General features: G+C 40.1%; 1 protein-coding gene across 3 annotated transcripts; it reads right to left on the bottom strand.

Annotated features, from left to right (window-relative positions):
• Nucleotides 1-545: 545 nt before the first annotated feature.
• Nucleotides 546-26,208, bottom strand: si:dkey-12j5.1 (probable assembly chaperone of rpl4). 3 transcript variants are annotated; one of them, XM_042490219.1, is made up of 11 exons: nucleotides 26,021-26,208; nucleotides 25,735-25,847; nucleotides 25,492-25,638; nucleotides 25,231-25,383; nucleotides 23,334-23,446; nucleotides 23,109-23,232; nucleotides 21,758-21,850; nucleotides 20,101-20,169; nucleotides 13,377-13,430; nucleotides 8,687-8,839; nucleotides 546-892 (listed from the first exon to the last, which is right to left on the bottom strand). In XM_042490219.1, exons 1-11 carry the CDS (start codon nucleotides 26,082-26,084, stop codon nucleotides 719-721), a joined length of 1,257 nt encoding a protein of 418 aa, XP_042346153.1. In that variant the 5' UTR covers nucleotides 26,085-26,208; the 3' UTR covers nucleotides 546-718. The 3 variants fall into 3 exon arrangements, with proteins under 3 accessions (XP_042346153.1, XP_042346154.1, XP_042346155.1); XM_042490220.1 differs by having other exon boundaries at nucleotides 23,334-23,443; XM_042490221.1 differs by having other exon boundaries at nucleotides 25,735-25,844.
• Nucleotides 26,209-26,741: the final 533 nt, after the last annotated feature.

The raw sequence follows: 26,741 nt of genomic DNA, 5'->3' as shown, positions 1-26,741 counted from the left end.
TGCTGCATAAGTTAATGTCAAATTCTCTCTATTGTTCTATTGTGTCTTGCCTTGTTGAATCCAATGAGTTGACAAAAAAGGGAAAAAACCCAAAGCACAAGAATAAACCGAATAGCAAAATTAGACACAAACTTGGAATATTAGAACCAGTTCATGCAGAGATCGCATTAACTGCATGTTGTCAGACACACTTTTCTAATAATGCTAACTTCCTCTTGAGATATTTCACTTTACTGCAGTTGGAGAGGGTAACACTGCTGCTACTGCAGCTGTATTGAGGAAGAGCTGAAGTAATTAATGTGCAGCCTTTGTGTGCTTCGGTTTGTGTGTGCACATGTGCTGTATGTTTGCTTGTAGAAAATCAATGCGTGGGTGCATATAAGAGGTAAAAGCATTCAAGGTGTTTTGTTTTTGCTGCTGGTAAGAAGTAAAGCTCTAAAACTAATTTATTTCATCAACATCTGTCAAGGAGATTAAGGGAGGCATTACTCAAGTATTCACTTATTTCACCAAAAGCATTAAACAACTGACTGAAAGACACTGAGTAGACTGCAGCTTTTAATGCCACTTTTTTGTGCATCTCACTTGATTTCAAATTTCATCTTTGATAAATTTGTGTGAAAGGATAGCGAGGAAGGCACTTTAGAGAGTGCACCAGAACATTTTGACTAGAAGGAAACATGAAGGGAAATCGCCGAGTGTAAACATGGGGCTGTGGTCAGTGTTCCATGGGTGCCTCTGCAGCTTCCTCCTCCTCATCACTACAGGGTTCATATTCTTCATCCAAAACTGGCTCTCCCTCCTCTCCCTCCAGCTCTCCTCCCAGATCACCTAGCAGCTGCTCCACGTGCTCCAACATCGGCTGGTCATCACACTGCAGCTTACTGTACATCTGGGGAAGAGGAACAGGAAAAAAGACAAAAAAGGGATGATGCAAGTGTGTAATGTGCTAGTAAGTAGACTGGAAAAATGGAAATTTTAAATAGAAAGTAGGTTACACAGCAGAAATGTTGAGACTGAACATGAAGTGCAAAATTACACTGTGGAGGCAATACAAGAAATGAGATACGGTGAGTGAAAAGCTTTCGACTGAGGCTCTTCCGTTGTGTCACTGTAGATAACAGTGCATCACTACAGCATCAGTAAGCAGCAGCTTGGAGTTGAGGGAAGTGAGTAGCCCTGAGGTTTTAAGTCTCCAAGTGCTGGTTAGGCTGCCTGAAATATCCAACAGCAGCTGCATTCTGTCAGTGAGGCAGTCACGGCTCACAAAACGCTGGTAAACAGTTTTTGTCTTTCATTTGGCAAATCAGCACATTTGATACACCGTTCAGCCGCACAAAAGACAAAAAGACCATTTATCTTTCTCTTGCTGCTGCAACATGCATGCACACGCGCAAAGGAACGTATCCTGAAGCACATATGGATATGCGGCGATGTACATGTGCACGCACGCACACATAATCAAAGTTGTTATCTCAGTGAAATATGCCGTGAAGGAGCAAGATTAAAAAAAAATCCTGTCCTCAAAGCAGCCAGCAGATTTATCTCTGTAAAATACTCTGCTTGTGTGTAATTACTGAACTCAAAGTGGAGTTGGGTGATAAAACTACTGGAGCTACCACCAAGGACAGCAAAGCATAACACTACGTCTGTGTGTGTGTGTGTGTGTGTACAGAGTAGAGAAGAGTCTTTCCAGAAACAAAACTAGAGAGAAAAAGAAGATGAGTGGGGAATGGCTTATAAGATAATCTAGGAATATTATTCTTTTTAGTCACACACACGCGCATGCACATGCAGTCCCTTGAGCACACGGACAATAAGCAGCTGAGTGTCATCATGCTCACTAAAAGTGTAACGAGGCCAGGAGAGTGAAGAAGAGTGTGTGTGACTGCTTTGCCCCAGGACCAGTCTCTAAGCAACAGCAGGTCCTGACAGGAGACACGCAGTCACATGGGAACTCATTTAGAGTGTAAGAATGTCTAGTGTGTGTGTGCGTGTATATATTTAAGTGGATGCTGTCTCTGCAGGATGGAGCTCCAGGGAGGTGGAGCATGACCCAGGTCCAGTCACAAGGTCTGATACCGGGGGAGAGCTGACCCTCTCAGCCTCCTTAAAGCACCACACACACACACACACACACACACACACACACACACACACACACTTACAGGAGGGAAAAAAACACTGATTTTCATTCTGCCAATGTCACTCTAAAATGCCTGGAGATGTTTATCCACAACAGGCACTCTGAATAAAAGTTGGGTTTGCTTTACAATAGGCTTGGCTCAATACCCAGAATAATTGCACATTACAGCCTTGGGTAAAAGGTGGAGGGTGTCTTTCATAAGAGTTGCATAAGAGAAATAACGTTAGAAATTCAGTGAGCGTGTGCAGAAAAACCTGTATGTTCTACAATACTGAATGCTGTTTGGAAATTGTATTTCTACGTGGTGATATTTACTACGAATCAATAGCATAGTGTGTCTGCAGGATGGAATGTGATTATTCATTGTGATGCTTTCAGCTAGCTAAACAAACAGGAGCTATTCTTTACACATTCCGCACCGAACGCTGCTGAGATCAGCACCGCCGTCGCAAGAAACACAGGCATTTCTCATTTACAACAACCTATGTTTTCTCTTCTCACTTTCACGGCCGAGAGAGCTGCCTAGAGAGGGAGGGAGAGCGTATGTGTGTGTGTGTGTGTGTGTGTGTGTGTGTGCGTGTGTGTGTGTTTGTGTGTATGCGTGTGTGCCTATGTTATCATATAACTCTTTCATGGTCCACTTTGCTCTACTTTCAAGCCCTAAGTCACAACCCAGAGCACACTTGACCACCGCCATAAGAACTCGCAAACACACACTATATATTTTACACGTACACAGGAAGAGGTACGTGGACACATCTGTTCTCACTGTCAGCTTGCTATTGTTTTTAGCCATGCTAGCTCCATGGCTCTAGAGATGGCAAGGTTAGTGGGTCGGTCCAATGCTTTGGACCAAACTGAAATATCTCCATGCCTTTTGGATGAATGACTGGTGATCCCGACACTTTTTCCTCAGCACCACCACAAGGTTGACATCTATGTTTTTAAATTGAAATATCTCAACAGCAATCGGACGGATTTCAGTGAAATAACATGGAAACACTCATGGTGCCCTGAGGATAAATTCTAACAACCTCTGTGATCCCCTGACTTTTGCTTGAGCGCCATCATAATCTCAAAATTTTACATGTCCACGTACCGGCAAAACTAATGACAATCCCAATTAATCACAATTAGCCTCAGCTGTACTTTGTGTTTAGAGTTAATAGTAAATGTTGGCATGCTAACAAACTAAATTCAGAACATGGTAAATATTATGTCTGCTACCTGTTGAAATAACCAGTAATTTAGATTTTAAAGGGCGATTCCATTAAAATTCAAATTTTATTAAAATGACACATTTTTTAGCGTCAAAATGCTATTTTCCCAAGCACTTACAAGAACATCTTCTCACATGACCTGCCATAGGTTTCTGCATGTATACATTGCTACACATGACCACCCTAACCTGCCTAATGTGCCTCTTTGTGACTGAGCCAAGCCTTCTTTGAGAATTGTGAGTTATCGATCTTTCAAATTAGCTATATTCTTCTAACCACCTAACTGGCACAGGAGCTAAGCAAAGTACTGCAAAGGACACCACATCAGTTCAATTTAGAAGGTCACACAAAACCACATACAAAAAAACCCAATGTGAGGCAGTGCTGGACATGCAACTCTTGTGTTCTGCGAGATAAAATTACTGTTTTTGTCAAAGGAGTCCAGCGGATAGATAACGGCTTTAGTTACCTGTCGGAAACGGCTGTCTGAGGGCAAGGTAAAGTGAAGAAAATATTCTAAATATAGTTTACACTTAAAACTGAAATGGATTCTATATACGTGACCACTGTCTACTGTAGGCCACTTGCTGACAATGGATAAGTGTCTCAAACAGCTTCACTTAAAAAAATCTGAACAAACCCTTTCAGTCAGTGTGATTATTATAGCACTCTAACCAGCGTGTCAGTTTTTTGCTGATGGCTGAGAGGGCATGTCAACTTGTAAAAACCCAAAAGTGAACACCAATGGAGATGCCCTTTCAGTCAATACTGTTCCTCACACTGTGTCACAGTGAGCCACAGTTAGTATAATGGATGTAAACAAGTAAACAAAGTCAATAGTCATTCATCTCAAAATAATCTTCCTCAGAGTACTGAGTAGACACAATGCAGCAGCAATCTATCCTGGTGGATTTGAGCTATAACTACATCACTCTCCTTTAAATAAAATATTTTCAAAAAGTCTTACTTCTTGCTACGCATATTGCGAATTTCAATGCCATTTGCTACTGAATGTTAACCCAAAAACTTGCAAACATCTAAACAGAGCACCCAATTTGAAACTTGTGAACTTCTCGGAGTTTCCAAACACAATGTGACATAAATCAACACAGCGGCACTCACAGTAAAGAAACTATTACAGAGAAGAGCTGGCAAGTTTGACTTCATGATAATGACAACGGCTCCAGTCCTTGGTAACAGAATTGAATAGGCCGATAGGCTTTAATACAAAACATAATTGCGTTCGCTTAAGGTGCACAATGCAGCGCGAGTGCTTCTGGGGCTATATGAGGTCGCACCCTGTTTATGGTCATTATATTGCAGCCTGCAGGGACTTTCTGCTCGATTTACAAGGCGAATGTGAAAATGTGCTGACACAAATACATTTTTCATTTCTTTCTCTACAGTTACTTAATTTCTTTGGATAAATAGTATATCCTGCATATATGTAGATTATCTGTAAGTGCAATCTTTTGTCCGATATGCAGCGGACAAAAGTGTAATAATAAGCACTAATGTACCCTTCAATCCTAAATTGATTCTTTTCCAGTCATTTCTTGATGGAAACCTTTTTCTACAACTTTTATTGCAGCATTAAGAGAGGCAAATTAAAGTAGGTGGTAAAAGCCTAATCACTCCATCATTGTTCACCTTCTGGTTCACATCTATGTTGAACTTCCCCTTTCATTTCACCTCTTCTTTCATTTCATTTCCCAAAGCCTTCATTCTCCCGGCTCCTTCTCCTGACCATTTTCCCCTCGTGCACTCCGTTTCTGGCTTTCTTTTGCTCGCTCAGACTCTCACCAAATGACCTTCCTGTCAAGGAGATAGATTCCTCTTCATACTTTTACATCTTATACTTGCAGTTGCGCACACACACACACACACACACACACACACACAAACACACACACACACACACACAATTTTGGCAGAATAGTGCCAAAACCTTGCCCTCCTCTCAACTTCCCTCTGTATCCTCAATTCGGTTCTCCTCATCCCTCTCCACTCTCACTGTACAACTCTTCATTAGTAAGAGAGTGTTAATTAGATGAGTTGTTTTAGTACTCTCTCTGTCTCACTCTGCCAAACAAACACATACACATACCTCTCTATTGGCAAGGGTGTGACAGTGGTTGAGATCAGACCTTCTTGAGTGTGAACACAGCATGTCACTGAAGTCTCAAGAGGGCCGACCACAATCTCTCACACACACGCACACACATACACAACTTAACACTTCAGTCCTTCAGTCACATCCTTGGTAGGAAAAGGCATTAAAATTACATGAAGAGCACACCTTGAAGACCAACCCTGCCCACAATCCGTGCTCATGGGATACCCTTTCAGCCACATCAAATAGTAAAGCTTTTGACCTCTGTTTGCCCTATCTGCCTCTGAGCACACTCACGTACACACACACACACACACACGCACACGCACACACATATATAACACTGTCCTCTGTGCATACACTGCAGATCCTTCTTCAATCGCACCCTATCTGGCTGAGACTCAAATTCCATTTCACGTCCGGTTTACTATTGATTTTACCCTCGCCACTATTCACCAGCTACACCCCGTGCACCAACACAACCACACACACACATGCATACACACACCATCCAATCTGTTCCCTGCCTTGCCTCCCCTTTCATTCTCCCACTCCTGCTCACCTCCTACACTTCTTTCTTGTCCTCTCAGCCCATCTATTCCTCCCCATCACTCCTTTTTAAGAGTATCTCAGCTGAATGCAGTGTGTGTGTGTGTGTGTGTGTGTGTGTGTGTGTGTGTGTGTGCGCACGCGCATGAGTATCGATCACAGAAGAGATGAATAATGAAGACATTTCTTAACAAATAATTAAATATGCAAGTTGGCACACACAACCATAATTAAATATGTGCATCCACATAAGGTGCGCCTACGCATACCCGCCTGCTTTCTCTCACTGTCTCACGCGCACACCAACACACACTAATGCACACACACATGCACACACACTTAGCAAAGTCATAAAGTATGCAGAGAAGTGGACTGGCGCCAAAACAAGCCGTTGGGCTTTGAGGCCTCATTTCCATGTTGGAGCCCATTTTAACTAGCAGACTGACTCATCGTTAATAATTAACACTCACAGTGACGCTCCGAAACAAAGCTTTGATATAAACAAGGGAGAATCTCGACTACCCAATGTACAGATGCACACACATATGAGCAAGAACTCCGAACCAAGGAATTATGTGAACCGTAAGAGGGGGTCGTTTTCTCTCCACATTCCACCTCACCTTTTCAAGGTCTTCGTGCATTTACCGTCCACATTATTCTGTGCCTGTTGCTTCACTCATTCTACAAAGAAACAGCTATGCTGTTTACTTGTCACGCTCTGATGCCTAACCCAATTCTTTTGCCAGTCTTTCACCTTTTTATTCCCTTGATTTTTTATTCCTGTGCAAAATGGTTAAGTACTTAAGTCTCCCCATTTCTCAGTTCCATTATTTTCATTTTGTTTTTTTTTCCTTTATTAACTCTCACCACAAAGCTGGCAGCTCAAATCTATACGGGCCCTGTGCCTTTACTTTACACCCCACAGTTTCTGCCATTCTCCCTCTTGGCAGCTCAAAGCCCACCTCACTCCAGTGGATGCTGGTTAGACAGGCCTGTCACTATGCTGCTGGCCAGAGAGACAGACATCAATATATCGCCACTGTGCTGCCCCTACTCATCTGCAGAGGAACACGATGGGCTGGGAGAGGAGAAGGGAAGGTGTTGGGTGGGGAGGTGAAAAGGAGAGGAATCGTAGGTGGGGCCTGCCATCCCTCAGTATGTGCTGTCTGATTTACAAGCCTATTGGATTTTAGACTAACATGAATCACGGCCCCATAGAGGCATTGCTCCCTGACAGAATGACAGGATGAATGAGACACATCACTCCGACTGTGTAAGTGTGTGTGTGTGTGTGTGTGTGTGTGTGTGGTGGTGCACTGGTGGGAGGGGGGGGGGGGGGGGGGGGGGGATGGGAGAGAGAGGGGGTGCATTTAAACCTCTTTGAGATTGTACTAAAAGACATTTCTGAGGCAACAATGGAGCTTAGTCAGAATCCCCTTATGTTCACAGTACTGCATGTACTCCTTCTCTGACAAGAACCGGTTCTTAGGAGTCTTACCTATTGTGACAGTGTGCTGGAGGTAACTATCTGTACCCATGGTTGCTGCTCAGAATGATGGAAGAAGTATTCAAGTCCAGAACTCATTACAGTACCAATACTCCATTACAAACAAGAGTCAAGCATTCATTATTTTAGTTAAGTAAACGTACATAAGCTGTTATCAGAAATATGCACTTAAAGTATAAAAAGTAAAAGTACTCAATGCAGAAAATGGCCCCTATGAGTGTTACACCGTTAAATGTATCATTATCTTATTATTCCTCGTGCATTATTATATATGCAGCCAGAGGAAGGCAGGTTGAGGTAGAACTTTTTTTATACAGGGCTGCAACTGATCATATTTATTATGGATATACCTACTAATTATCTTCTGGATAAATCCATTGAAATATTTTTCAATAAAACGCAAGCAAATGGTGGTAATGCCCATTCCCAACTGACCAGTGCAAACCTCAAACTTATAGTTTCCTGTAATTTAAGTCAAATAGTCACAGAAGGTGAAACCATAAAATCTATGACATTTTTTCATTAAAAATACATTTAAGAAATATGGAGTAACCATCGTAATTAGATACAATAACCATCAGATAAATGGAGTGGATTGGAAAGTACAATATTTCCCACTGAAATGTAGTGAAATGGAATTATGAACTGGCCTGAAAAGGAAATACTTGAATACAAGTACTTAAAAATTGTACTTAAAGGTATACTATGCAGTTTTTTCCTTTGAAAAAGTGTATAGTATCATGTAAAAGTAATCCCTCTCAGCAGATGCAACAGCTTGCTCCACCAGTCAGTGAATCTGAGGTTGGCACTCACATAAACTGGCGAGCAGGGAGGAGGGGATGGGGATAAAGAGCGATGCTGAGTTGGCCTGTTTTCTTATTTAGTTAAAATGTTTAAGTATTAACTTTTTCATTATAACAAATGTAACATTCCTACAACAGTACAGTAGCTTGTGCTGTACAGTGTAGGGAGGAAACGCGTTCACATTTACAAGCAATTCTTGCGTGGCATACATTTGGGTACATTACTTGAGTAAATGTACCTAAGTACCAATCGTATTAACATAAAAGGTGAACCACAACTATACTATATCTGCGTCACAAAAAAGAGCAATCATTTGGTTTGTGGGAAGATTTTATGACCTGAATTACCTTCTTAGCACTGGTCAGATACGATCTGGCTGCCTCCTTCAACGCCTTCCACTCCTCTGTCTCCTCCTCTGTCACCTCTCTTCCTTCTCTTTCTTGCTGCTCTTTTGCCTTCTCAAACTGGAGATAGCACACCCAGCCGGAGAGATACCACACCTGGGAGGCAGAGAGAGAGAGAGAGCGATGGGCTGGGAGATGTTCTCTCCGACAGAGAGAAAGTGTTCTGCGTTGCAGTAAGTGAGCTGTGGCAAGGGAAACAGATTTGTAACCCTCACGGAGCACATCTGCATGAAATCCTACATCCTTCTTTGACAAACAGGTTTCACAGAAATAACATGGAATCACACAGATGCACATGCAATCCATCACTCACATCATGACTGTAAACCGGATCCAATCCTGACATAAACTGTACACATTTACAGCTGCTGCATGACAGTAAAGGTACATGTGCACATGCTGTAGTTTAATAATTCATTAAAACCTGACTTGTGACTCTTACCATCTGTTTCAACCAATTTGTATTTTTATCTTTCTACAATAAAAAATGTAATTACTCTGTTGAAACATATTCTTTAACACAATACAATAAAATGAAAAACAAACTCCTTCAGGCAAATATCTTGTTTGCATTTCAGATCATACTCACCTGTTGTGTTGTGTACAAATCCAGCCTTGCTATTAATTTGGAGGGTGAATATTGTTTAAAATTCTCTTAATCTAACTGTTAATTATTTCATTCTTCACATAGTTTTGCTTTGATAGAAACTGTGGAAGAGCAAGAGAACTGCAGATTCAAGCCCTGTCCCCGAATGCAGGACTAGTGGACTAACAAGGTAACTCTGCCTTGACTCTGAGTTTCTAGTTTCACCTTGGTGGCTGATTTTTTCAGCTACATCGCCATGGTAACTTCAGCTTCACACCATCCATACCTGCTCCAGAGCAGGATATGTTCAGGGCCTTAAAAGCAAACATGCAGAAACACCACCCCTCTTAGGAAATCAGCACTTTGGAAAAACAGCAGCATTATTCCCATGACCATGTTCTCACAACCTTGAATACACAAAAAAATGACAAAACATTTTTTTAAAAAAAAGCATTGTTGCTTAAAGGAGCAATGAATAGGATTAAGCGACATTAAACTGTAAGGATTGCAGACTGCAACTCACTGAAAGTTCTCGAGTGGCAAGCAAGACCTCCTGGTGAGGATTCCTCCAGAGTTTCTTTGTTCAGGAGGATTTTTAACAGCTGATTTATTTGCAGAGGTCTCTTCCTTCACAAACCAAATGGACCAGGTGATAAATCCAGTAAAAATACTGAATAAAGCAGTTTCACACACAAAAAAAATCAGTGTTTTTCCAACAATTTGGCTCAGGCCTTCTAATTATGGTGGCTAATGAAAAATTGTGACAGGCCCTTTCTAGAGCCAGTTTGATTTGTCTGTTGTGGGTTACTATAAAAACATGGTGGTAGACATGGACAAGAATCCACTCCCAATGTAAATATTAACAGCTTATATTAAAGTAACAAAAACACGATTCTGGTGATTATATACTAAGGAAGACACACTTATTATATTTCATTTCTGCCAGTTTATCCCCTTAAATCCTCCACATGGGAGTTTAAAAACAGAAAAACATCCACACACATCAGTCTGTGTTATACTCACTTACTGAGTCAAGCTTTTGATTAAAGACTTTCCTCCAGCACCAAGGGGTTTCAATTGCCACATTTTCACAAACAATCTTATTTTAAACGCAGAGCTTTAGATCCATCAATGAGGCCAATGGCTATTTTTTAAACTCCTCAAAAGCCAATTTATACAACTTACCAAGAGCTGGATCAGACTGTGCAAACAGAAAATGACTAGATCAATCGCTGGGAAAACAATATAATGTCAGGAATAATAGATCATTATCTTGTGACACTCCAATGGGTTAGCGGTCTTTCATTGGATCATAGAAGAATATTTGCCAAAACAATTACATTTCACTCAAAACACAAAGCCAGTTTTACTAGTTCGATGTATTTGCAAGTATTTGGCATTTATTTAACCTATTCTGTTGCAAACGCACAGCCCTTAGCAAATTTCTGACACAAAATGTGTGAGCACTCAAGTCCAGAGATCACCGTGTTGAAGTTAGGTGTTTAAGGACCTCTTAACTGTCTGAATGACCTTAACTTGGCACCTCATGAAAATATGTTTAAAAAATTGCACATCATTAGATAATCCTGTTTCTCAACAGAGTTCAAACAGTGAGTGAGAACACGGAAACTCACCAAGAATAATCGTCTCTTTCTTTTCCATAATCACACGTTTTTTCCCCCATATAATTACACACTCTGTGCTATGCTTGCTCTTCCACCTCTTAGCACAATCATGTTCAACTCTCAGTGAACCTGGAGGTGTGTGTGTGTGTGTGTGTGTGTGTCTCTCATCGAAGGCCAAAGATCACCCACCCACTGTTCTTCAAGCAACAAGACACAAATATTCACTTTATTCATTATTCATTGAGGGCAGAGGCAGTGGAGACCTGCACCTCTGCCAAATCAACCATTTAGCTAACAAACACATCAAGGCATACCACACTGAATTCAGAAATGCCGCTAAGCATGCTGAGTGGGAGGCTACCCCCTGCAGCCATACTTATCAGAACAACAGCAGCACTGGATAAGTGTAGTAATGTTGCAGAACCAGCAGTATGACATTTATATCACTGAAATTTTCTGTGAATGCAGAACCTAGAAAAAAAGGTGCTTTGTGTGTATACTATGTGTATATTCAGGAAAGAAAGAGTGAAATTGGGCCACTTCTATTCAACATTTTAACTTCTCCACAAATGAGAACCATCACATGTCTTCAAAACAGCTAGAACAAGGCGAGAAAATTCTTTACAGATGGTCCACTGTGAAATATTTGTGCATGTGGTAAAGACCAGTTTCCGTACTTGAAATTAAAACATGAGAAAGTTAGCTAATTAAGAACTTTAGAGAATCCACTCTACCCCTCCACAACCCCAGACAGAAGCACACATAATAAAATAAACGCTGTGTCTGTCAATCAAATCACTGGGACTATTGTCATTTCAAAGTGGAGGCACATCTTAGTTCCCATATGGTGCTGCTGAAGGAAGAACAAAAGCATCATGAATCAACTCAATACCTTTGAAACAAGATTTGCAAGGAACTAGCTCCGTTGTTTGTGCAGACTTAACACTTTATAAGTAATGCTCCAACTTTGAGATACGCAAGAGCAAGAAGACGGAGGCGAGAGCTAACAACTTATCTACTGCACTTAAGAGAGAAATAAGAAAGAGGGTAAAACAAAGAAGTGAAGAGAAAGGGGGAGAGGGAGAGGGAGAGAGAGAGAGAGAGAGAGAGAGAGAGAGAGAGAGAGAGGAGTGTCTATCATACACTTCTGACATCATTAATATGACTCGAGCAACATAACTGTGGTATGATCTGACAAAACACTTTCTGACCATTAGAGCTGGTGACTGTATGCATGTGTGATTGGCTGCAGGCCTGCTCAAATCGAGTGTTACAGCTGCAAGTCTCTGGAGCGAGTTTAAAAGTTCAGCCCCCCGATGACTGCTCTCAATCTGTCAGCTGAGGGGTGTGTGTGGGAGGCTGAGCCTGAGGGGGAGTGGGGGAGAGAGACACACTGCCGTGCTCTTCTATCTGACACTCAGTGGCACACCTTCACTTCATCTGCCACTGACAGTGGGGATTTGGAGCACACTGACAGCACATACTTCCTACTAAAGCACTGAAAATACTGCCATTTACGTCACTCTCTAATAAGCATTCAAGTTCTCAGTCATTCTCTGTGTGTGAGCAAGCAAGTGTTGGGAGCAAGTAATGCAAAAAGTGAGGGAGCGTGGACACTGCTGTGTGCACACACATGAACAGTGGCCCAGCAGAAGCAACTACGTGCGCAGGTTGAGCCCTTCTCCGTCCCACTGGGGTGATAAAATATTTGCCTTCAAGTTGGTCTATGGGTCCGAGGGCACATATAAAAATATATTACTTAATTGTGTGCCTTGATTAGTCATACATGCCCAAGGACAGATTTTGTTCAGATTTGGGGCTCAGCAACATGGCAAAAAATATGATCATGGTCATTTTTTTCCATATGGATCAATATCCATACATATAATTTGATCATGCTGCTAATTTAAAGACTACCTTGATAACAACTGAAAGCTTTAAAAGGTAAATTCAGTATTTTCAACCTGGATCATATTAACCCATGTTTCTGTGTCAAAGTAAATGATGAATGGGAACAATTTTTTTGAAATGTGGACTGGAAACAGGGTGCTGTAGAACTTGTGTGATAATCAAATCAAATCAAACACAATGGTGCTTTGTCACCTGAGTGTGTGCACACTCACTTCATTGATTGCATCTGTGACAGTTATCTAGTGCTCCTCTGATTGCCTGGCACCTGACATCAGCCTTAGTACATCAGTGAGCTGCCACTTGTTTTTACATGCACTGATGAGGACTGTGAGTTAGAATCAGTAGGCACTGAGACCCATTATTAACTCAGATTTTTGTCACATTTCCAGAGACAAAAGTTATTTGCATTTTGAGACCTGGTAATGAAAAATACCAAAATTTAAAGTTGAATGAAAGCTGACCGCCACGTTTTTTTCTTGAAAAAACAGCTGGGTCGTCATTTCATTGTTACCTGGACGACTTCATCATCCTCCTCCAGAAGACCCTCTAGCACATCTACCGCCATCTAATGCAGAGAAGTAGAGAGAGAGAAAAGAGGATTAAGAGACTGAAATGAGATTTGAAATTATCTTCAACACCATCAGAAATGTCATACAAGAAAATAACTTTTATGGTTGAAGAATTTCATCAGTACACACTCAAAGATACCGCATCATTCCATAGACAAGCAAGCATGCACAGACGGACAAATATGCTGTTATTGCAGTGTTGCGCATCTCCCCAGCGGTTCGATCAATCAGAGTGATCATAGGGTTTGATAAGTGTCTATGAGGTCAATGTCCCATACACAACACTGTCAATATCAACAAGACAACAGATGTGGCAGTCGATAGACACACTCACCAGTGCTTATCGTACAGTCAATAGTTACTTTGGCTGGACAGCCCTTTTAATCCATTTACAGACATTAACAGCCAATATATTCTAGGACCCGTACCACTCCATCGGACACATAACGAATCTAAATATCACCCCGCCGACCCCTCCCTCTCCTTTTGAGGTCTAGAAGAAGTTTAATGCGAGGTGACCTTTGCCATAGAGCGTCACTGTCTGAGCCTGTTTCTGCGGGAAGTTTCTATTACAGAAAACAGACCTTGACTAAAGTAGGCTGTGTGTTTGTTTTGCTCTGCCTCTCTCTCCTTGTGGATTCTGCAGTTTTGTGTGTGTGTGTGTGTGTGTGTGTGTGTGTGCGTGTGTGTGTGTGTGTGTGAAGCCCCAGGTGATGATATATTGATTTTTGTCAACTTCAGGTTGGAGGCGACTGTTAGCCAATCACCCATGGTGAAGGGCAAGAATAAAAGACACGCACGCACCTGTGCACGCACTGACACACTGCCACAAAGTCAAACACCACAACAAAGCTACACACAACAGTGAGCACAACAAGCAGCACTTGTTTCTTGTTAAGACAGTCTTATTAGCTGGAGAGCTTCCTAATTTTTTTCCCCTCCCGCTCTTCGGAGCTCTCTTCTCTTTTCATTAAGCCTGTGCGCTTCCGGTGGCGATAAAGAGGTCAGTTGCCCGGGAAGACTGAGGGAGAGTCAGGTTAATTGAGAGTATCTCATTAAGAGTGTGCAAATGTGCATGTCAGGGAGTCAGTTGATTGATTGCCAGACCAATTATCAGCTAAAAAACCTATTGTCTTTAATTAATTAATGACTGATTAAAAATACACAAACAAAAACAACTAATCCCAGTTGATGATGAATGGATTCATGCCCAGCGTCAGAATTATCTACTTGACTTTCATTGTATCACACCAATGTGACAGGAACACACACACACACACACACACACACATATATATATATATGCACACACACACAGTAATTTGAGCCATGCACTAGATATAAGAGATAGGAGTAAGGATCTGTCTGGGCATTAAACAACTGATAGAACAGGCAGTTTTGGAGCAACAAAAATAGAACAAGAGATATCTGGGAGCCAGGATAAGTGAGCAATGATAACCATTATATCGTCTCCAACTGCACTCTTTCCTAACTACACTGGTCAACCCAGGGGCGAGTGATTAAAGATTCAGAGATTCCTAAGCCGCTTCATGCTCTAAACAACAACAAGATTAATATTTCCGTGAAGATAAGGGGAAAAGAGCGGGTACTACAAGGAAAAAAAGTACAAAAATTGGAAGGAAGGGCACAAAAAAGTATCTTAATAAACAATGCAAAACTGGTCCATGAACAACACACAAACACACGGCAAAGACACTCTACATGTTGTCCTCTTTATTTCAAGACCTGTTAAAGATTTTTTTTTAAAAAAGCAGCACTCTGGGGAGGAACTCATTTATAATGGCCATTGTGTGTGTGTGCTGTTTGCGTGTGTGTGCGTGATCTTCAGGCAATTTTGTTTAACAGAATCATTTTACCGGAGCGCACAGCAGAGACAGGAGAAAGACAAATCACTTTACAAGCGAGGGCAAGCCGTATCTCTAACACACAGAGACCCATACAACACACACACACACACACACACACACACACACACCACACACACACACACACACACACACACACACACAAACAGGGACGTCTACACTTAAGTAAATAAATCCTGGGGATGTCAGTGCTAACTGTACTTGCAAGTAACATTGGGAAGTACAAGCTGCTCTCCATCGTGAGCTACATTTTAAGAACAGAAATGTTCAAGGAATAACATGAAAGCAAACAAGAGTGACAACGACAAGCAGAGTAACTAACCATCAGCTGCTGTGACAACTACGGCGAACAGACACCTTAATGGCTGTCAGGGGAGGCCGTATGTCTGTTTGTCTGTCTGTCTGCTATGTGGCAAGTGGATTAGTGGTGGTGAGGGGTGATGATGATGGTAATATGTGTCTCTGACAGTGACAGTGGGAGAGCTGTGGTCTCTGAGGGCTTCATTGTTGCTACAAAACAAATCGGTTTTTCATTTAAAAATGAAGTCACAAAACAAGTAATTAAGCTTGGATTTAACGCTGCAAATATATCTATTTTTTATTTTCATTATCAAATACTATGTTCATAACTGACTGTTTGGTCTGTACAATGATACAGTGAGCAAATATTTCATTTCATTCATTTCAGTGAATAAATAAATTAAAGTGTTATTTTTAAAGTTCAGATTATGATTTTACAATATACACTTTAAAAAATATATCAAATGATAAGGGCAAAGCACAAACCCGAACAAGTTATATTTATTCTACAGTATGCTTAACAAAATTGTAAAAAAATAAAATAAAATTTAAAATTAAATAAAGACAGAATCATACACAAAATACTTTTTAAAAATATCAGAAAAATTAATCTCTGATTACATATTCACAGAAAATAATTTGCTCAAAATTCATCTGAATCATTTGTTTTACAGAAACGTCCAGCAGCTATTTCGTTCAATATTTGGGTTAACTGTACATATTATCAGCTGTTGTGGACCGTTTTTGTTATCATGAAATATGTAACTTAGTCAGGGGTTGTCAGTTTACTAAATGATCGAAAAGGGGTCCCTTAAAGGCATATGCACAATTTTCCTAAAGAACAATGTTTAGTCACTTGTGACCCACTAGAGGTGTGTGTCAGTGTATTTTTCTGCAGAGACTCTGCCTGTATTTTCCTTCTTTTTTTTTTATTTTCTGTGTTCAAGTCGTTTACAAGTGTGTACCTCCGCAGTTTTCAGGTCAAGTCTGGGCTTCATAAAAAGGTGGCGACCAGGTGCCAGGCTATAAGCAACAGACATCCAAGAGAAACAACACAGTAAAACTGCAAATATAGTGTGGTGATACCCTAAACGAGAGTGGCTTGGTTTTTCCTTTACTTTGGCTGACAAGCTTTTTTGCGAACACTAAAAGAAAATCCTATGTTTACCTTAAAGGAAAAATTGGGGAACCATTTGTTAAGTCCAACCAATAGCCCAAATCCAAAGAAATTCTGCTTAAAATTACAAAGTAAAAGCAGAAAATCCTTACATTGGAGAAGATGCAACCAGAGGACAGTTGTTGTTCTTGCTTGATAAATGACTTTAACTATTAACAGGGTATTAAAACTGTGGATGATTGACTGATTAATCAATTAATAATTTCAGCACGGATTTAGTTTATAAAAAATCAGAAACAATGTAAAAAATGCTCATCACAATTTACCCACAGCGATGCCTTCAAATTGTTGCTTTTCTCCGACCAACACTCTAAAACACAAAGATAGATAATTAACACTGATATTAAACAGAAAAGCAAAACATTCTTTCATTTCAGAGGCTGAAACCAGCATGTTTAGCCAGATGAATGAATAAAAACAATTTATCAATTATGAAAACTGATTTCAATTAAATTTCTATCCATCAACCAATCTATTAATTATGCAGTTGTTTCAGCAGTGGCTCAGAAATACTTACACAAAACATCAAACTGCTGGACAAAGATGTCTTCACAGTTGTCTCACTTATGCTGCTTTCAAGCACCCTACTACTAAATTTCCATTACAGCTACTGAAATCACAAACAAATTTGGCATCAATTCAAGTGTTTCTCCTCAAAAGCAATCAAAAGGAAAAAAAAGACCTTGACAAGCAATTTTTGGTGACTTTTTTCCCCTTCCAAATTAAGTGGCACAGATCCACGTCTTGTTGTGACAGAAGACTGACGAGAAGAGCGGCAGTGGTGAAATGTTTGTTTTCAAGAATTTATTAGCCCACAGGATTTTTTCTGTGCCAATTATTTACAAACTTTGCATGCACTGTATTATGTACTTGCGTCGCACTTGGCTCAGGCTCTTTGAAAGTACAAAACGCAATGCTTTTAACCATCTGTTGATGTCATGGTTTCTGTGCTCTTGGCCCTAAATTATTGGTAACTCAAGTATCATAAAATGACAACTTGCTAAGCCAAATTTACTTTTATGTTGAACTTTTAAAGCGCATAGCTTATGAGTTGAAATAAAGGCTGAAAAGATTTCCCTTAAACAGTTTTGGAGGTCAGGCTTTGTCAGATTTCGATTTATAAAAGTAATTTATTCAGCATTGATACTTTTATCATTTATGCACAAAACTTAACAAATTTGGGATTTTTATTACTATGCAGAGGCACCACACAGGCACTGAACTGAGGGCCAATCCTACTTTCAAGGAAAAAAAGCAGAGGTGCAATTTCAGATAGCAAAGGTTAAATGTTAAATGTGTGAGATTCTTGTTTGGACTGTCACCTAGTAAAGTCATCATAAAAGATAGATGCTTTCTTCCTACAATTAGGGTTGCAGCAGTATACTGTGAAACCACAGGCTGTGGTATGAAGATTAACAGGTATTATAATGTGAGCATTTGGTTGTCTACGACACTGAAAAAAAGACTGCGGCTGTGCATCTCTTTTTCTTCTCAGCTGCCTGTCAGACTGTTTATTCATTCTTCTCTTTAAAATATTGTTTCAAGTTTCAATTATAATAAAGTGTTTGTTCAATCAACAAAATAGTCTTTTCTGTTGTCATTCTGTTAAGGATCACTGTAACTGGAAAAATAAATAAATAATTATAATAATTATAATGATAACATTCATGAAAATCTAATATCATTGCAACCCTACCTACCATTGAAAGCCTTTGGGGAAAACACCAAATTTTGCAATTTAATCTGTCACCACCATGCTCAACATTGATTTTCTTTTCTCTCCAGTAACTATGGAGATAACGTAATACACCCAGATAGTTCGGCCAAAGTAATCACACTATTTTACCAAAAGCCAAATTTGTTCCGATTCAACTCAAACGACATAAAGGGTGGAATGTAAAAGCCTCAACTACATTCATCAGACAAAAAGCCTAATCTCCAACAGAGGCAGACAAATGCTTTTTGGCAAAGAACATGGAAGTTTTTCTGCCACTTTCTCTATTCTGAAAGGAACTGTCATTTACCAGAAATAGCCGTATACTCTGCGCAGCTACAGAAAACACACCAAAAAAATGCTTGAATGTGTTTTTGGCATATAGCCTATAGCCTATTAATCAAATTTCAAAAGCTCTGGCTCAGTTTGGAACACCAAACAAAAATATTCAATAGGGAAAAAATGCAGGCAAATTGTCGCACTCTGGCACACTACTAAGAAGGTAGCCTTCAAACCGATACAGACTGGAAGCACACAACTTTACACAGAGTTTAGTTGTGAATAGATTTATAGTCCACAGGGAGAGATAGTGAGCACAAAAATCAGTGAGTGTGTGTATGTGTGACAGAGTAGTAGAGGAAGGAAAGAGAAGAGAGGATGTTCCTATCAAATCCGGCTAAGTCCCAGTCTGGGAGAGACGGACAGAAAACAGCTTGCTTCTACTCCAGTTCCATCCTTAAGCTCAATTTCCGTCAGAAACTTCCACATAAGTGATGGCAAAAAGCAAATATGACTAGCTTTGTGCATGGCTGTGTATATGCATACAGCAAAATAAAGCACTCAGAATGTGTGCAGTTTGTGTTACGGGCTTGATGACACCAACAGGAGGATGAAGACAAACGACATGTCAGAAACTGTGGACCGAGACGTTGTCATTTTACAGATACACCTGACAGCCCATCTCCCCCACACTCACACATCCACACACCCACACACACGCAAACACACACACGCACACACACACACAGATATAAATGCAGCTCAGTCGTTTGGGATTGAGCGGGGAAAAAAGGACACTGTTCTCATTTCCTGTCAGTAATAACCATAAACCACTCAACAAGAGTGACTCCAAATTAATCACTAGATCACAACAGAAAATAGCTGAACTGCTGTTGGTGTGGCAGTAATCACAGAAAATGACTTCAAGCGTTAATGACTGTTAGGGGTTTTAGCGCTGAACTGAAGGCAGTGAGCCACTAAAATCAAGGCCATTAATACTGGAAATTGATGAGTGATCTGGAAGTGCGCCGTATCACAGATATGGCAGCAATTCATCAGACTAGAGCTTCCACATCCCTCCTCCCCTGTGCGCCCCCTTACCCCTGTCCCTCTCTGTAAATACCACTCTTCAATTATTGACACTGAACTCTGGAGGGGATAAAGACCAGCCATGGCCTTCCCACCTTCAGTGCTATTCACTAGAAAGGAAAGCACACATGCGCACAAACATACATACAAATGCCACACCGCCTTAGCTCCCACCATGACACGGACAAACAACAGCAGAGTGCACCAGCACGACATTTTACCTCGTATTCCTCGGACTCGATCAGCAGTTTGGCTGTGGTTACGCGAGATTCATACGGGGGCATGTTATTCTGGAAAAAAAAAAAGACAATTCGGTCACCTTTTACGGTGTTTACACAAGCATAGTTCTTCCTTTGTCTGATAATAACGCGATTCAATTTCAAGGTAGAAAACATTCTGTGGCTACGTGGCTGTTAATCACAGTGAAAGTGTGGGCAGGCTGAGCTCAGATCAGCCTGCTCCCGAAGATAAGAGTCATAACAGAAGTGCCACTGGGAGTTTTGCCTCAAATCACCATCCTATCCCCTCTTATATCACATTTGCTCAGTATTTGAATGTCAGGTGTCATTTATCTGTTATTTAAAAATAGGGCTGTAAAATGTATTAAATTGTAATCAGGGTTTAACACGTTTCTTTGTGCTGCCGCCACAAATACATTTTCTATTTTGGAGCTAAACTGTTTATCAGGAGTTCTGTTGAAATATATATATACTGTTTGGTTATTTATTGCATCACACTCTCGGAGCGCAGAGCATACTCTGGGAATAGACAGAGCAGCAGAACGTCACGCATACTGAAAGTGAAACTTGTCTTTTCGTTCCACTGAGGTTTGCATTCACTCGCAGCAGCTGCTCCTCTCATCCATGGATCTGATGTGATCGTCTCTAAGGATTGACAGTTCAATAATCCATGAAACGAGTCACAAGCTCCTACTGAGGAAAAAAACAACTTATGAAGTTCCGCAAAAACTTCTGAATTCAGAGCAGGAACTATACAAAGTGGACACAGGCACTTAAATTAAAAAAAGAAAGTTTGTCTGCTACACCACACATACACTTCTATTCTGTGGGAAACACTGATGATCGCGAGCAGGTTTTTGTCTTCCCTTAATTAAATGAACATGATCGACTGTTTTATAAATGTTTGAAATGGGTGCTTCTCTAATAAACAGTGTTCTCTCTTGGTTGCATTCTTTGATGGCATATTTATTTTTAGTTAACCTATATTTTGGGCAGAATTTTGCTTCAAAGAGGTGCACTAAATTCAGGTGAAGAAGAACCTTATTTTAAGTATTTCTTTTTCATGCAAAGGTTTGTTAATTAGCAGGAATGTAGCACAACATGGAATTAAAAGCTCTGGGTTTCTTTGTTTTTTGTTAAAGTGCAAAAATAATATCTGTCCCTAAGATCGCTGAATATTCGTGATAAATAATTGTGATCATATTGTCATTTTTGCCACAATGGTGCAGCCCTATTTAGAACCCGTCCTTACTTTGACATCACAGCCGCTCCTTTCCCTTCCAAACTCCCTGTAGTAATTTGCTTACTTATCCTTGTACACTTTCTTGGTTGTGCCTTGTGCTTTCATATCTGCTCTCTCTTTACACACGTGCACGCATGCACGCACACACACACACACACACACACACACACACACACACACACACACAGGTTTGCAAAGTATTTGTTCCATCTTTTATTTTTTATTATCCCTCGTTTCATTATCTCTTACTTTTTATCTCTACTGGTGTCCTTATGTTTGTGCTCACTGCAAAGCACACTGTGACAATCCCGTTAGTTGAAAGTGCTTTATAAATAAACTGGATTCTTATGAGCGTTGGTTGCTGTCAGAGAAACACTAAGCACAGCTCCAACTCACCTGCATATCTTCCTCTATGCTGGAAGAAGCTGCACTCTGTTTCTGGGCAGGAAGCCATGATCCAACACTCTTCAACAGGTATTCTTTGCCTTCCTGAAGAAAAAATGCATATATGTTTAAATTCACAGGTGTATGTATGACCATACTGCTAAACACACATATATAGACATGGATTAAGACACACAAATTCACTAAAAGGAAAATAATTCAAGTTTAAATCCCCTTTTCAGCCTGAATTCTGCTATAGATGTCAATGACCTTTTGATTAATATCGGGTCAGTGTTAGTCTTCTTCTTCTAAATCATGACCAGAGTATTCCAAAACAGACTGTTGCTGGATGTGGGGTGCTACAAAGTGTGACTGGAGCCAGCCTGACCCCTACAGCTCACAGCTAGTATTACAGATCCACTTCAGCTCTACTGAATCTCATTTCCCTCAGTTTGGTGATGAAGGAGCATGAAGAAATTTTTTTGAAGATAGTTTGCTTTCATTTTCTCAGGTTTGAAATATCCACCGCTGGCACCTTTCCGATACAAAGGAGGTGTCTTGATTTTCATTTGTGGCCTCACAGAAAAGAAAAATCACATGAAAAGGAAAAATGCCTTTCCATTAACAATGCACTGGTTGCTCCGAATAATCCACAGATGGTGCTGTGAACAATTTTCACCATATTTTTTTTAAGTTATGTATGAAATGGTTTCCAGGAAACAGTGAAAGATGTTTTTTACGCCTGAAATATGAAATCCCAGGCTTGGGGCATATTTTATATTACAACATAAAAGAGTTGTTAATGGATCAAAATCATGTGTTTTATTTAACTAAAAGACACATTAGTGATCTCAAGAGGTCAGAGGTCTTACCGCTTAAATTTCTTGCAAAATAGTACTTGTGGTAGAGAGAGAAATGTTTTGCCTTGAATGACGTCTAACTGTTATAACAGCTGGTAAAGCAGCAACACTTTAAAAATATCTTGGAAATAAATACATTTTGAATAACAGTAAAAACAGAGAAAATATAATAAAGACATTATTCCAAACTCACTGTCAGATGCTTCATGCTGCAAAGTTCTTGCATCTTTTTCAAATTTTGGCTTCACTCTCATCTCTTTCTCATTTATCAGATGACTATATGACCTCAATGATCTGCCGAGTAATTAACATTCCTATCGGCATGACCCGTCTCTGTGTGCGCGTGTTAATGCAAGTGTCCATCTGCTGATTAATGGCATACAATTCAATTTGCTCAGAATAATTAACTCAGCAGATTCCTGCTTTAATGTGGTGATAACTCATCCTGAGTGCGTGTGTGTGTGTGTGTGTGTGTGTGTGTGTGTGTGTGTGTGTGGACTGACCTGGTTTCTCTCTGTACTGAACAGGTAACTTGCCATGAGCTGTAGAGCCTCAGGGTTGTCATGGTGATACTGTAATGCTCTCTCAATAAACTCTCTGCACTTGTCTGCAGCTCCCTCCTCCATGCTGCACACACACACAGAAAGCCAAATCTCAGCTCATTATCAAACCAGTAACTTGAAATGGGGTTATAAATGTCAGGAGTGTGCCTCTGTGTGCTCCAGTACCAGAGGTCTGTTAGGTAAATCTCAGCGATGGAGCAGTATGCTACACAAACATCTTTGGCTGTGGGGAGCTCAGCATCGTCATCTGGTTGGGCAGCAGCTGCGGCTTGAGCCTGCTTAAAGAACAGAGGGCAGATGTTTTAAAGGGGGGCCAAAAGATCTTTTAAATATACTTAATCAAAAGATAGTGTAAATGGTATGAATTATTTTTTTAATGATTAAATTATCCAATTAAGGGAAACAATGTACAACTTCCCAGAGAATCTCCTGAGTTGTATAGAGGTCATTTTGACATGTTACAGCAGGCAAAGCGCAGGTGGAAATAATCACATTAATGGTGGCTGATTTCCATTTAGCTGCTTTGGTTTCAGGGTCATGGTGGTGTCCATGCTGGCTCACTGTCACAGCTTACAGAGACACTTGAATAGAATAGAGCCATTGTTAATGTTATTAGTAACAGCTGTGCTTTTCCTTCAATGACAAGCCAAAATGTCTGTTGTAAAAAAGGCCTTTAAAGATTTGGATTATACTGAATAGCCCGTGCCTTTTTCTTGTTATACATAACACACACTCTGAAAATAATAAAGAGGCTGTCGAGTCAAACATTTTAATGCTATTATATGAATATTGTGAGAAAAGTTAATTAAATTGACACCAACAATGAACACGACATAATGTAAGTTAGACAACTTGTTAATTCATTAGAAAAAAACAAGACACCGACAGATTCATTTAACATCTGAAATATGTCCTATTATATTTTCTCCTTTGCCTTATCAGTTTGATTCCTGTGTAACAGCAATTATGCTAAAATATTCTCTTGATGCTTACTTAAGTAATGAATTAGGCATAAGTCTTGGGTAACATGGGAAACAAAAAAGTAGCCAAAATCAAAAGTTCTAAAATAATCCTCTGGACATATCAAACCTCTTTATCAGTCCAGTGCTATAACTGGTCAACAAAAGAAATTTAGACAATGTCTCCAGTGTGTGAAAAAACAAGTTCTCGGATGCAAAGTCCTTTCATAGCTATGTCCATAATAACAGGAGAACTGGGATCAAATGTTTGGTCTTCTTTTGACAGTACTCAAACTCCACACAAGTCAAGACTATTTTGATGACTCTTGGAGCTTCTGAGGATTCAAGTTAACTCCAGATTACTGAGCATCAACTCCTGTCCTATGGCATACCTAATGCAGAAAAACTCATTCTGATGTTCTGCAAAAGAAATAGAAACACTGTCACTCAAACAAAGGCAGACTGCATTAACAAATACTTTGGGGAGGATCAGATTATGTGGCAAGGACAAGCTCAAGGAATTAAAAAAAAAACCTGGAAGCCAATACTTTTGTATTTTGAAGGGACATACAGCAGGGTTATGTTGTGCAGCTTGTGAGAGGGAGTGAGAGGCTTATGTTAAGAATTTGTTCTGCCTGTGTATCTGTGTGGTATTTTGTTATGTATTTGCATGTGTTTTGTATACGTTGTTGTTTTTTGTGGTATTCTATTACATTGCTATGCGTGAATAACATGATGTTGCTTTAAATTAAAAACATTTTAAGCAAAAAGAGGTACAGAAGTGCAAATTACCTTTAATCTATATGTGATTAGTAGCATTTTTAAGAAATAAAGTTATGATTCACTATGATTAACTATGTGCCAAGTATGTCCACTGCCATGTCATCAGTGTATTAATATTCAGTTGAACTGACACAGCTCAATAGATGGATAGATAGATAGATAGATAGATTATGTACTGATCAACAGCACCCTCTTGTGAAGATTAATACCATTACACTAGTATTAAGCCTTGGTTGCAAAAGCATTGTCCCTGGCTGATGCAGTATGTATACCTCGGTAAACCACTGTGGGAATGTGAGTGTGTATGGGGCTGCACTCACTGTGGTCTGTGCTTGTTTGTCCAGTGCAGACAGCAGGACTTGTATTCCTTTAGTGTAGTAGTCCACAGCTTCCTGGCCTGTGTGGATTTGTCCCAGGTACATGTATTTACTGTGGCCTACATCTGGACTCAGCTCCACTGCACGCAGAAAAGCTTAGAGATAATTGGTCAAGGACTCTTCTCAATTAGCATAGGAATATAACTGTTTCAGTTACTGACATGCACACAATGAGAGAGAGAGGAAGCCATCCTAAAAGGATATTTCTTTAGATTTCTGTATGTCTCCTAGTTCAGAGCAGATGTGTCCCAGCATATCTAGAGCTTGCAGGTTGGTGGACTCCACATCCAGGGCTCGCTGACAGAAAAGGCCAGCCATCTCAAAGTCAAAACTGTCCATGTATTCCTCTGTCTGGACAACAGATGACCAAATTACATAACAAACAAACAGTAGATTTAATAAGACATTTAAAAGGCATGACAAATCTGAATATCTTGTCAAAGTTACCTTTTCTAGTAGCTGCTGAACAGAGTACTTCTCAGCTGTCTTCTTCTTGGCTTTTTCATGCATTCTTACTTTCATCCTTTCTTGAGGTGACAGCCCAACAATACCTGCATCTTCTGGGGTTAAATAAACAGAGATTCAGCATTGGTTTTGTCTAATTTTGTCGAGTTGAGTTGAAATCAAAGCACAGCCGGCTAATTTCGATTTTGACGAACAGTTAGCTGTCTGAGATGTTGATGTAACATACTGTAAATAACTAGCAAAATGTTAAATCAGTGATCAACATAACTGTTTGGACGGTTGTCTTTTCTCTTCGGCTTGTTCTTCTTTTTGCCCTTTGTTTGCCCTCCCATGGTGGCGAAAAATACTCCCTATATTTTCACAATTTCTGTCCTCAAAACAGACTTTTCTCCCAAGCGTGAACCTTCATACACGCGTGGAAAGTGTAGTGGAGCTAAAGGTGTGCAGTGCGCATGCTCTGAGCGGTGACTAGGTGGCTGCTACGGAGAGTTGTAGAGGACAAAACATGAACGGTTCTGGAAATACATTCTTTACATTGGAGCACAGAAATTAGGACATTTATACGGTCTGCCATTGCAAAAAAAAAAAACATGTGTTTTGAATGTAAGCTTTAACAATAACGGAACCTTTAACTTTTACAAATTGAATTTTCTGTCTCCAAGGTTCTGATTCCTAAAGGCGGGCTTTAAATGAATTAAACAGTACCCTGTTAGAAGGCGGGTATTCAATGTGATTGACACGTCTGTGCACCAATGAGATAACGCGTTGAAGCTGTGCCCCTTGACGCTTATGGAACTTTCTGGATTTTAACCAATGGGCAGTCACGTCTTATGTACGCACAGTTTTTTTCCCTTTACAATTCTGTTGTAAATAAACGAATGACAGAGACGCTGTTGATAGTGAAATTGCTACCAAAATATATACTAAATACGGAATCCCCTTACTCGACTGTGTATCAAGGTAATTACGCGTTCGTGTTATCTAACTAA

This window comes from Plectropomus leopardus, chromosome 7 (assembly GCF_008729295.1).
Source record: "Plectropomus leopardus isolate mb chromosome 7, YSFRI_Pleo_2.0, whole genome shotgun sequence".
NCBI classification, from domain to species: Eukaryota; Metazoa; Chordata; class Actinopteri; order Perciformes; family Serranidae; genus Plectropomus; species Plectropomus leopardus.
Note: the sequence above shows the minus strand (reverse complement) of the source record. Positions and strands in the feature narration are given on the sequence as shown.

Bases quoted from the DNA above. Each gene is read 5' to 3' on its own strand.
- si:dkey-12j5.1 (XM_042490219.1), bottom strand. From the start codon at position 26,084: ATGGGAGGGCAAACAAAGGGCAAAAAGAAGAACAAGCCGAAGAGAAAA. The intron at 23,447-25,230 runs GTGAGTGCAGCC...CTGTTCTTTAAG, and splicing joins ACAAACAAGCACAGACCACA to CAGGCTCAAGCCGCAGCTGC. The intron at 13,431-20,100 runs GTAAAATGTCGT...TCTCTGCATTAG, and splicing joins TCGAGTCCGAGGAATACGAG to ATGGCGGTAGATGTGCTAGA.